The sequence below is a fragment of the Pongo pygmaeus genome, chromosome 16 (genome assembly GCF_028885625.2).
Source record: "Pongo pygmaeus isolate AG05252 chromosome 16, NHGRI_mPonPyg2-v2.0_pri, whole genome shotgun sequence".
NCBI lineage: Eukaryota > Metazoa > Chordata > Mammalia > Primates > Hominidae > Pongo > Pongo pygmaeus.
The window spans coordinates 93,510,452-93,523,659 of NC_072389.2; the positions used below are offsets into that span (position 1 = coordinate 93,510,452).

Genomic DNA, 13,208 nt, shown 5'->3' on the forward strand with positions numbered 1-13,208 from the left:
AACCTGCTTAAACTACTTCACATTTATATTTGCACTTACTGCTATTTGTTACTCAGGAACAAATTCAGTACCATTTCCCCCAGAAAATTAATTAATTAAATAAAATCTGAATCAAGTTTTTGTTTCTCGAAGAAAACCAGTCCTGTCTTTAAATATGAAGGTTTAAAGAAACTCACGATTTAGTCTCCCTTGAAAAAGCCCTAATTTCATGAGATCCAAAGTGCAGAAAGTCAAAGGGTATGTGTCGATAATAAGAGGACAGATGAGCTATAGACAAGTTTAAGAAATCACACATGTGATGCACACTTCATTGCAAATGCATACACACAGAGATCAACGGAAGTGACACAAGTGGGGCATATGGAATTTGTATACCAGTAGGATTGTGGAGGCTTTTGTCTGTGTGTATGTGCATTTATGTACACATGAATAAGTATCATAACATAAATAATTAAAAAGGTGAATGTAGTTTGCACTATGGGCATGAGCACCTAGAATAAAACACAATGCCGATAATTGCTTTTAAATAAAGTCATCAGGATTGCCTCCGTATGATTTTTACCTTATTCAGCCCAGAAAGATATCTTCCGAATTCATAAACACAATGTCCTTGGCTGGAAACTTTCAATTCTCCTAAAGAAATACCTAAGAATATGCAAGGTGATTCTTATTATTTAAATGAAAGACAAGAGGCAAGTAGGAAAAACAATTTCAAAGGAAATTAGAATCAGTAAAATCTCAGAGAAAATTGTTATCCAGACGTTAGGGTAAAGTATTCTAAAACCCTGAGGTAAGTTTCCAAAAATGCCTGCAATCATGCTGAGCAACTCTGTGGAGTCTGAAGGTGACTGAATCTAACCTGAAGGCCTTTTCTCAACACTTTGGATGTAATCAATGGCCCTATTTTGCAGAGAAGTTGCAATTTCAGCTTTGAGGTTCCATGTGGCTGTTGTGCCACAATGTGGAATTATAGAGTGAGTCTGGCTCATTCTGGAGCCAACCACTCCTTAAAGAAAGAGCTGACAAACCAGTGCTTAGAAAACAACTACATCTTTTGTCCCAGTTGGGAGAAACAGGAGCTGTGGCTGCCTCTCTTGTAAGGACCACAGGAAAGACCTGCACAAAAGACAAACCCCTTGTCCATCAGAATCCATCTGTCCGACCTAGATGGTCATGACCTTGTTGCAACGGGATATTGAATCCCTAGAGGATTGCAGAGCCCAGAGCAGGGCTCAATGACTTAGGACACACTAATTCCTTTTAAACCATTTCACTTTGTGCAGTATTGAGATATGCTGGGAACTGTCATCAGCAGAGTGTTTTTCATGCCTTAATTTGCAGTTCCCTCAGGAGAAACCCAATACGATGACAATCTCTGTCACTCTGAGCAGAAAGCCTGGCTCAGCATGATGGTCAGAGAAGGCCAAAACTCCCTCTCCTAGGGTGAGATCTCAGCCATGGCTCCTCTGCTCCTGGAGGCTAAAAGTTTATGGACAGAGAAAGCAGGGTCAGAGAGGGAGAGGAGGGTTGCTGAGGGTGGGCCACCAAGGGTTCCAGATGGGATTTGTGGAGACACATCACATGCATCTCAATGAGCTTTGCAGTAAAATTCACTGCACAGAGGTTAATCTAGATGTCAACATCGTCTGACAGCACTGAAATTACTCCAGGGCAGGGCTTCTTCAGAAGTCTTCATATAACAGTCAATTCCATCCTGCCTACAGGAAATGAAAGTTTTCTGCTTTGTGTGCCGAATCATTCAGTGCCAATTTTCTCACTGTTTGAAGTCCAAACTGTTTGTGGCTCTGGGATTCACCTTGTATTAAGACTTTCATGGAGTCTGAGAAGCTGGATTGTCAGTCCCATGGAAGCAGGAGGATAGGAGCCAAAAGAAAAAGAAAAAGAAAAAAGAAGAAAAATGGAAAAAAATCTTCTTCACTGAGATTTACTTCTCCACTACAAATGGCAGAAATCAAATCACCTGGACCAGGTTTATTTATTCACTCCAGAGGTAGGCTCAGAGGCATCAGTTACATGCCAGGTAGCTATTAAATTGAGACGGAACACGGACAGATCTCCAGTGAGGAAAAAAAAATTGAATGTGTCCTACCATTTAACATATTACAAAATTAGTTTTTAAAAATAATATGTAAAACTCCCACATATTCTTCTTAAATGAAAGAATAATTATCAGACTTGGACTTCAGTGTTTACACTTCTTGTTGGGTTTTAGGGATGTTGCATCTAAAAGAATGTCAGTGATCCAGCAATCCTATTACTGGGTATCTACTCAGAGGAAAAGAAGTCATTATACGTAAGAGATAGACATACTTGCACACATATGTTTATAGCAGCACAATTTGCAATTGCAAAAAGTGGAATCAACCCAAATGCCCATCAATCAATGAGCGGATAAAGAAACTGGTACACACACACACACATACACACACACACACACACACACACACACACACACACACACACACGATGGAATACTCCTCATCCATAAAAAGGAATTAATTAATGGCATTTGAAGCGACCTGGGTGAGATTGGAGATCACTATTCTAAATGAAGCAATTCAGGAATAGAAAACTAAACATTGTATGCTCTCACTGATATGTGGGAGCTAAGCTATGAGGATGTCAAGGTATAAGAATGACACAATGGACTTTGGGGACTCAGGGGGAAAGTGTGGGAAGGGAGTGAGGGATAAAAGACTACAAATACGGTGCATACTGCTTGGGTGATGGGTGTGCCAAAATCTCACAAATCACCACCAAAGAACTTACTCATGTAACAAAACACTACCTGTTCCCCAATAACCTATGGAAATAAAAAATACATATATATATATAAAATAAGTCTTGAAAAATAAAATAAAAGACTGTCAGAGTACACCGTAAGTATTTGAGTTCTCAATCTACCTTTGGCCTTTCGAGAGAGATGTCTAAATTTATCATTGCCTAAAATGAGAAAAAACCAACTCCTTTCGTAAGATACTAAACTGAAAAGTAAGACCTGAGTGCCTCAGTGATTCTCAGAAGTAGATGTTCAACAGGCCTTTCCTCACCTCTGTTATCTTGATACATCTTCCATTAGAAACTTCCAGCTTTGTCAGCTAGAAGTATCCCCTGCAAGCTATGAATGTGGGTCATAACACTGAACAAAAAGCAATATTTGCCTGGGCGATTAGGAAAAATTAATACAGCTTACTGCCCTGCCTCCGTATGATGAAAGAAAGATAGCCTAGCTCACTGGTTCAAGACATTATCTCCTACTGCAAATGTCAAACTAGGTCTTGTTTTAAATTTGAAACTTGGAAGTAAACTAGAAAAAAGAGAATCTGAGTTTTATTTCTTTGATAAAGAACTCCAAGTACTTTGAAGGAACACCGCCCCCCCCGCCAACCCCACCTCCACAGGTCTCACAGAAAAGCATCTAATCTAGTACACTGATACTTGAGCCAAAGACAGTTCTTATTGCAAACTATAGATACTTTTATAGGCAAATAAGGAAAATATGCTTGAGGAGAATGTGCCATGAAGAGCCTCTGTCAGAAGCCAAGATTCAGCTCTTGAGGGTAGGGCAGCCCATGCTCAGAGCAAAAGTTCTAATACTCAATGCAGTGACACAAATATTCACCACACCTACTATGGTCAGCAGTGCCTTTCAGAAAGAGCAATCAATGATCAGAATCTCACATTCTCTCTGTCTCACCCCTCCTAGGGGGTGGTTTTCCCTGCAGTGCTGGTGGCGTCTATACCAACCCCCAAATAAGATGTGATAGAAATGGCTCCTGTGTGGTCATCTATCAGGCAACCAGGAAGAATGATTTTCAGATGCTCAGAATGTTAGTCAGCATAATTTAATTCAGAGAGCACCAAATGATCCAACTTTACAGGATGACAGATTTCCCATCGGAATCTTCCTGAATGTTTCTGAGGCCACTTCATCTCCGGATTTCTTATCCCCAAGAACGGTAAGGCTCAAAGAGAATCCCAAATTGGAATCAATTTGCTGACTTCAAACAGGCCTTCTTTGAAGCCATTCCAATCAAATATATAGAAATAAACATACAACATACATATATGTATACTTTCTTTAGAAGACACTCCCAGTATTATTAAGCAACACCAAAACATTTTCCCAAGCCCGTATTGATGTCTTAATAATGATGCATAAACTTGGAATTTTCCTTTAAAACCTTAAATATTTAAATCCTTAAATATTGGCCAAAACAATTTATTTGGTGTGAAAAAAGAAAGTGAAGCTTCAGGAGCCAAAAACACAGTGACTTCAGCACCCAAGCCCTGAACTAAATGTGCCACTTTTTTTTCTCTCTAAGGCAAATGTCCTTGAGTCTTCTAGCAGATTGGTTCCCTACCAAAGCAGACAATAGACATCTCAGGGGCCTTTGGGACAGCTCTCTGGACTGCTGGCAGGTGGGTTCCTTCAACAAACATCCCTAGACATTTCTTTGCTCCAGATTCCGAGCAAAGCACTAAAAAGACCCTTAATCTCAAGACTGTCCATTGCAATCACTGTACTTTGGAGTCAAGGTAATACTGCTGCTGTTTGGTTTGGAAAAGGGGAGCAAAGAAAGTCATTAGTCATTCCTGAATAGAAAAGGACTTTGGTGAATAGTCTGCAACTTAAGACGCTGCCCTCTTTCAAACATCCTGGCCTCTTACAATAAGCATTAAAAGATAAAAATCTTGTCAGTTTTGACCCAGAGTTGATTTCCAGTGGCCTGCATGAGAGATGGGCAGGCCTCTCTCCATATCTTGGAATAGTTTCTGCCAAGTGTTAGCATGTTGGTTTTGAACAGGGAAGGTTGACTAGCTGAGGAAAACAGCCTGGTGAAATGCAGGCAAGTGGCTAGGCCAGTAACCTCCTGTGAAGAGCATAAAAATGAAGTCTCTGGCTTGTCTGCCTGGCTCCCTGTACAATATTCCTCAAATCTACCAGTCACCAGGCCTTCTTTCATTGTCTTCTATAATCAATCCTTTGCCATTGGTAACTTTTCTTCGTCTCCTTCCTTATCTTTCACTTTATCTCTTATTTTTAACAAGCAAGTATATATATATATATATATATATCAGGTGGGACCAGAACCTAGCTTTAAAAAAATGAGAAGGACTCTAAAAATATCTATACAAACCTCTTAAATGTCTCAGATGAGAAATAAGCTGATTTGGCCAAGGCCACATGGATAACTAACAACAAAATCAGAAATTTTGCTGGTCTTTTCACCCTGCCACTTTTCTACTTAACTTCCAAAGCATCCTGTACTCCCCCGGCATGGCTAACTCACTTCTACTTCTGAGTTGAGTCTCATGCAGCCCCAGAAGCTGGCTGACAGCTCTCCCGTTGGTGTTGGTTTCTGCAGTATTTAGCACCAAAATGACTTGCACTAGTGTATTCCGCAAAGTAAGCATCACTAGAGAAGAACATTAATGTTCAACCTGAACCCAAAAGGACCAAAGATCCCTTGCCTCAAGTGGGAAGCCTCTGTCTAGGAGTAATTTGTGCATGATCTGCTGAATGGAGGAAGCAGCGCCTCCTTTTTCTTGTTTCTTGACTAGAGGAGGCTTAGTGATGCCCAAGGTCCCCTCAGAGTTCAGGGACATCATTAGACGGCAGCGTTAGGTTCACATCCAAAGAAAGAAGAACTGGGACGTCCCATGGCCATGACACCCTACTCCAAGGTGGACATTCAACAGCAGGTCACTCTCACTCAGTCCAGGAGAGGATCCGGTGAGGTTGGCATGGCAGAGAGACCAGCCTGGGTGCCCTGGAATGTTCACCAAAAGACACAAAAGAGCTCGCTTCAAAGCTAAGCTCTCAGAGGCGATGTGACACGGTCTTCTAAAATGTGGACTTTGGTATGGGAAAATGAGGGTGAAATGAACTGGAGTGGCCATATTGGCTAATAGGATGTCATTTCACGACACATTTCATCACATTAGGCTCTTAATAAATAAATAAATAAATGGACTGTCGACAGTGCTTTTCTGGTATGTAGGAATGCCAGGATGGGAAGCCGACCAAATGCTCCCCTCCTGGCTTACAGTCGTCTCAGACACTTCAGACTCTGAAATGTTGAGACAAGGGGCAAAGAAGGAGAGGAGTGTCTTATTGGAACTCAGCCTTGCCCAGGCCCAGTGAGCCCTCAGCAGCAACTGCCCCCCACCTATGCAAGGCTGTTCTGCCATTCCAGAGTGGTGCTGAGAAAAATGGCACAGTGACACAACGTTGTTAGAATCTAAGAACTCAGAGCTAGAAGGGGCCAGAGATTAGCAGGTGTACCCCTTATTCTGCAGATGGGGAAATTAAGATACAGTGTACTAAGCCTTATCAGTCCTGTCCCAATAAAGGAGGGACAGGTGTGTCCCAGTACATGCCACACTCCCCAGAGCCGTAGTGTACCCCTGCAATTTCCATGGACCTATTTTCTGCCTCCTTTACTCTCCAAAATAAATCTTTTTTTTTTTAATCTGCCAAGGTTAATAAATCAAAGTAGACTCTGTATAGACAGGACAGCCAGGGCTGAAGGAAGGCAGGTCTTCCCTCTCTACTCTTCCCTGCTATACCCCTCTCTCTCTCTCGCACTCTTCCACAGCCAGCTGCTTACAACGGACATGGCAAGAACATGACCCCAAGGTCAACGTGAAAGCCCATGGGCCTAAGATGCCAGCAATCTGACAACTGCGGTCTCCTTCAGTGCTTCTTGTTCCCCCAAAGAATCACCTTCTTTCATTAGGCCATGATGAATCGGTGCCCTGAAGATAAAACCATAGCATGGTCCTTATTCCCAGTTTTCCACCCGTCTCCAACCCAGTTCTTCTCCTGCTTCTTCCCAGCCCATCAGTGACTACCAGTTTTGAAACACACAGCCAAGAAGACAGAAGCCACACAGCGTTTGTTCAGGGGAGGATATGGGAGAAGGGAAGCAACAGGAACATTGGTGCTTCACTTCTAACCAGAAGATACTTTTCCCTCAGGCGCCTCCAGACCATGCCCTCCCTGAACACCTGTTCTTAGCTACCCAGATCAAAGCCAGACTGTGCAGTTTCATCCAGCACTCACAGCCCCGGCATAGTGGTCCTCTAGGTGGAAAGACAAGAGGACTAATTGTCATAGGACAGCAAAGGATTTCCTTGAGGTGGTCAATCCAAACAGCTTTCCCGCAAAGTCCTCAGGGGCTAGGAGCACAGCACAGTGAGAAAACCCACACCAAACTCCCATCTCACCTCTCTTCCCTCCCAGTCCAGCTAACCAGCCTCATTGATCCCAAATCCCAACCATGGCTACAATCTGAGCACAGCTCTTTACTATTCAAATAAAAATATTTGTGGGTCTACAAAAAGAAGCAAAACCACAAACACATAATTCAGTACTAAACCCCGCATAGGGAGGCCCACGTTTCAGCTGCCTTCAGCTAACCAGGACGTCCAGGCTGCTGGCAGTCTCTACAGCTGGCAGGGAAAAGGGTAGGCCAGAGGCCCCTGGGAGGTGAGCTCCAGTTTGGCAAAGGTCAGTCCCTTAGGTAGCTCTGTGCTTGGGGTGAGGCAGAGGGGCCCGGTGGCCTGGGAGGAGTACATCCTCTCCTCCCCAGCAGAGGAGATCTGTGGGGCCAGGCTGTTGGCTTCCATGTTTCATGTGACAGGGAGGCCCAGAGGTTGGCCCCGCTGTGGTCTGTGGCAGCAGCCAGGAAGGCAGTGATTCCCCAGTGCTGGGGCAGAGGGAGCAGGCCCCAGCCCAGATGTTTCCTTCCCTCTCTCCAGTCAGGGCTCAGGCCTCATTAAGATGCCAAGCCTGCAGCACTGGCCACTCATTGGACATCTCCCAGAGAAGCCTCAGCCCTTCCCCGTACTCCAGCCCACAAAAGTGATTTCTCAGCCCCTGCGTTTTCACAACAGCTCAAAGGCAGATGCATCAATCCTCCCAGGGGCTGGAAGCGTGAGGAGAATGCCAAGGGGCCTGGCGCAGGTGCCAAGTAGATTCTCCCCTGCTGGCTCTCACCCACTCCACCGCTTGCTTTCCTGAAACACTCACTGTTGCAGCCTCTCACTAGACCTGGCTCCCTTCCTTGGCAGTGGGGTTTACCTGGGACTCAGTAGAGACCCAGGAAGTGGGATCTAGGATCTAGGGAAGCAGGATGAGAAACTGAGAGGACCAGGGGGCATTTGTTATAATGACCTACAAGCAACCAAGTCTCTTGCTATTGCAACCCTAAAGCCTGCTGTGCCTACATTCAAAGATAACATGGGGACCTGTTTCCTAACCCCCTAAGCTTCCCAGGGGCCTGAAAGTGGGAGGTGAGGCCAAGGAATCTTTGCAATGATGGAAAAGACAGGTGGCAGTGTCTTGGCAGGGTTCAGGTTTCAGCTATTTTTTCTTCTGTGGTTCTTTTAGTCCAGAAAGTCCAGTTCTTTAAGTTCTGAAAATAGAAAGAGACATCCTTTGCAACTCCAGCAAGAAGCTTACACCCAGGATGGATGCAGTCAGCTCTTGTCATGGTTTTGTGTTGTGGGGTTGTCTGTTCTGAGTTTACCCGTAGGTGCCATCATTGATTCCCAAAAGCATCAAGATTACACTTTTCAGAATGGACAAATTAGAACATTTTCCTGAAGTGGAGGAAATGGGGAAGAAGTGGAGGCAAGGACCCTGCTCCGGCATCATTTCTTTGCTGAGCACAGCCGTGCGGTCCCCACATGTGCCTGTGGTGAGCTTCCGGGGTAACAGACACATACAGCAGCGACTGAGCACCACCTTAACTCCTCCCGTCCCAGTGCTCTCATCCCAAAGATTGTCTCTCTGCATGGTCCAGGTCTTCTGCTCTGAAGAGCCATAGCATTAGAAGCATGGGCCACAGCTTAAGTCAAAGGGAATTTTCCTTTGTATTATTAATATTTTAGAGTTTCTGAGTTGTTAAAGTCTTGTGGTTTTCTGTATCAGCAGCTTCTCTGTGTACTAGAGAAGGTATCTCTCTGTAGATATAGATTGATAGATAGTTAGATATATAAATATATATATATATGTATATATATATATATATGCCAAACTGCCTTACAGGGTTTTTTTTTTCTTTCTTTTTTTTCCTTTTTTCAGTGTTGTATGTGTAGCAGGCACTTGAGTTTATATGAAGATGTTTGCTTCAGTCAAGGATGGAAGGAGTTGTGAGGTGGAAGGGAGATGTGAGGCAGGGAGAGAGGAGGCAACAGAGTATGAATTCATGACCACCAGCCACCACTAGCCGAGAATGTCCAGGTAGATTGGGGTGGCCTTCCCCAAAGCATGGAGGATTTTGTAGATCTCCTTGATGTTCAGCCGCTGCTGTGGTTCCCTCTGCCAGCACCCCAGCATGACATCGTACACCTCTTTGGGGCAGACTCGGGGCCGCTCCAAAACACGACCTTGGGTAATGCACTCAATGACCTGAAAGAGTGAGGAGAACAAAGGAGTTACATCCAAAGCCCAGCCTTGGTCCTGTGGCTCAGACTTGGCAAAAAGCAACAACTTCCCGGATTAGTTTCAATGCAGAGCTGAGGCTCTCACAAGCACAAGCTAAAGGCTATGCTGCAGACAGTACTGGTATATTTGTCTGTCCGGTGCACAGTGCAGTGAGCAGCACTGGCTGGTGGAGCCCTCTGCTGCCCTTCATACTCCACTTCTTGGGCCAGGCCCACATTGACCATGGACTCCCCATACTCTCTTCTCTTTTACCTCACTGTTCTTCTCTAGTCCTGAATCTCATCAGGATGACTGAGCTGCATTCATTTTTCACTTGATAGTGGACATGGGCTTCTGACCTGTCCCTCCCTCTCTCATGAGCCTGCCTCACTTTGAAACTCCCCTGAAGGAGCTGTGCACCCTCTGGCCCCTGCATGCCTATCTCCTCTTACCTCTCATTCCTGGCAGGCTCCCAGTTTCAGACTCTGTGCACGTCACCACACTTGCCTCTGAGTCATTACATAGGACCCTTTTGCAGCAAGACCCATCCTTCCCTGCTGTTTGCACTAAACCATGCTTCCAGTTTCTCTTAAAGTCCTTAACAATAGGACTAACTGCTTGATTCACCACTGCCTTCTGGGTGGCCAGTTCAAGTCTGTTAACCTCAGGATCTCAGCATGCCCATCTGTAAGATGGAATCAAATGTCTGCCTTAACCACCCCCAGGAGTGTTGTAAGGATGAAACGAGACCAGGAAAAGGGACTGTATGGCCCAACATACTAAAGGAGAAGCCATAAGGAGGAGTAGGAAGAAAACAAGTAATGCATGCCTGGCCAACCCCAGCAGGCCACTTGAGACCCAAGTGTATAATTCGCAATGCATTTCCAATTCCTCAAAGACACTTGTTTACTGACACTGAATATGTGCATTTTCAAGGCTTCATTGTCTAGTTTTTAGGTTGGTTTTCACTTCTCCCTAACTCTACCACTGCATAACTCTGGTCAAGTCACTGACCCTGAACTTCAATTTCTGCATTTAAAGATTGGTCATAATGATAAAAATACACAGAATAATCTCTAGCTCAGCAGCTGAACAAATATTATTTCCCTTCTCTGCCCCCATTAGTCTGTATCTAATTAGGCAAAAGCACTGTCTTTTTTCTCCTTTGCACGTCCCTACACTGCTCAGCAGTGCCTTGTCTCCAGTATTGTCTCATGTCACGCTGACTTTGAGAGGGCTGGTCAAACCATCACTGTGTCAGCACCCGCCTGGTTATATTCACCCTGGAGTTTGCGATGGCCCCTCAGCTCATTTCTTTACCACCTGATAAGTCTCCAGCTGCTTATATTCCCCATTCATATTAGAGACCCATTTCCACCCTCCATTACCTTCACCTCCAGGAAAAGGGATTCAGTTCGAACTACAGTAGCAGCTGCTAATGCCAAGATCAAAGGCACCTGGGAGTGTCTCTTCTAATGTTGGACTATCCAGGTTTGTTGATTTCCACGGAGAAACCGATGATCAGTGACTGTCAGTATGTGGCTGCTATGGTGGGTGGAGTGGGGGAAGTGGCTGAGGGCAGAAAGCCTGCCTTTAAGGCCAATGCCTCTGTGAGTCTTAGAAGAAACTGCAAACACCCTGTTAGCTACTATGAGCCAGCTCAAGAACAGAGGCTGAGTCTTCTGTTAAGACCAATAGCAACCTCAGCCCAGAACCTCTGTTTACTGGGGCCACCAAACTACACTGAGGCAGTGTTCAGGTGCATGCATGGTGTGTGTGTGTGTGTGTGTGTGTGTGTGTGTGTGTGTGTTCCTAACCCTTCCTCCCCTGGGAAAACAGTAACAATTTTTTAAACACCATAACAAATGGGTTCTAGTATATATACTTTCATTATTTTAAAAGATTGTTAAAATATTTTGTTCTACTTTGGGAAACGTGGTCAGGCCCCATTGAGCTTGTGAATCATGAGATAGTACACATTTTTAAAAATAATTTCCTTTCAGTCTTTGCAATTCACTTAATTAAGTGGTCAAGACATAGGAGAGCAGAGACGAACATAGCTTCCAAGAAGAAAGACACTCTGTTGAATATTCAAATAAGATTTCAATACTAAAAGGCTCTTGTGTTTACATTTTCCCAGCAAACGGAAGACCATAAAAAGAATTGCGATGTTTCATAGGGATGTTTCATAGGTCGGCTGGATTGAAAGACTGAGCTCCTTACTGCCTACAGACTGCACTGAATTCCCTGGGGCAACATGGCATGGTCCATGCATCACTGAGAAGCATCTTGATGTGCTTTGGAGGCAGAGGAGTCCTAGGATTACAGCCCAGGCTTTATCCCTGCTTTGGAGGCTCTTACCTGTGAGACCCTGGCCAGCCCATTTCAGTACCTCAAGCAGAGCCCCTTCCTTTAACCTGAATCTCAACAGGTGTTTTTGCAAAAATTACTAAATTAATAGAGCTAACATGCTTAGAAAAGTGCCTACCACTAAATGTCAGCTACTATTAATTTATGTTTACTAGCATTTTTCATTATTGCAAATTACAATTATAAAAAATATGATGGGTATTTATTACTAAGTTTCATAGTAAACATATTAATAAACATAGTAAAAACATAATAATAAAATAAACATGGCTTATTTTATTCCTAGATGTTTACACATGGCTCTATCAGTTATAAAACTGGCCTTCCCAAATTGACCATCTGGTACATCCCTGGGCTTGGCATACCTAAAACCTTTGTGCACTCAGATTATGTGGGCATACTAAGTAGTGGGTGTTTCCACAAGATGGCACAATTGAAAAACTCATAGCTGTTCTATGTTTTCATTTTTTGTCATAGCGAAACATTTGTGATTTTTAAGGGTAGCAGATTCAACAGAGGCATGACTTGAGTCTCAATTTAGACCTCCGATTTCATGCTCTTTTGACAATTATACCACATTTCCCACAGTTCCAATTTTTTTTTTCCTACTAAGAAGCTCTCTGCTCCCACTAATGCCTACATTCACTCTGCTGGCTCTAAATCCCACCTAATGTCTTGTTCAGTAGGTCCAAGTCCTGGGCTGAGATAGCTCTTATGAGCCCTCCCCCAATCAAGATTCCTACGCACCCCCTTTTTACCTCCGTGTTTGAGAGTTGGAACCATGGCTGCTTTCCATAGGTGAAGATCTCCCAGAGGATCACCCCGAAGCTCCACACATCGCTCTCTGTAGTGAACTTCCGGTACATGATGCTTTCAGGGGGCATCCAGCGAATGGGGAGCATGGTGTGTCCTCCCACCTAAAAGGGGTTGAGATAGAGGCACACAGAGTGACCAGATGGCCAGAATGAGTGTTATCTGTCTGCACTCTTCACACACAGATGCACTCTTGATGCATCCTATTCTAAGATAGCCACAGCTTTATGCAACTTCTATTAGAGGTGTGTGAAGATGCTGACTTTGGAGACCTACGATAAAGGAGACAGCTAGACTAAGCAACTAGAGATAACACCTGAGGGAAGGTAGGTTCCTTGGTACTCAGCGTGTAGAAAGATCACAAGGTAATCTGAAGCGAGAGAGAAGGTTTCAGAATCTAGCACTACAGAAAAATCTAACCTTGAGAGCAAATCCAGCAAGAAGTCAGCAGAATGACTAAGCCAGTCACCAAGGATCAGTATCTGCAAACATTAGGTTAGATTCTTTGCTGCAGTGGCACAGTATATTCCATGTGCACCTGATCTGGAGAACTTTAGCTTCTAACTGA

The 13,208-nt window shown here is 44.1% G+C and overlaps 1 protein-coding gene across 6 annotated transcripts in view; it reads right to left on the bottom strand.

The window, feature by feature from the left end:
- Window positions 1–7,312: 7,312 nt before the first annotated feature.
- Window positions 7,313–13,208, bottom strand: part of NTRK3 (neurotrophic receptor tyrosine kinase 3) — a 388,853-nt gene continuing 382,957 nt past the window's right edge. For all 6 annotated transcript variants that reach the window (XM_054450812.2, XM_054450810.2, XM_054450811.2 and 3 more), the window contains 2 exons: window positions 12,586–12,744; window positions 7,313–9,442 (listed from right to left, as the gene is read on the bottom strand). In XM_054450812.2, the coding sequence (XP_054306787.1) occupies window positions 9,257–9,442; window positions 12,586–12,744 (345 nt within the window). In that variant the 3' untranslated portion in view covers window positions 7,313–9,256. The remainder of the gene's footprint in view (window positions 9,443–12,585; window positions 12,745–13,208) is intronic.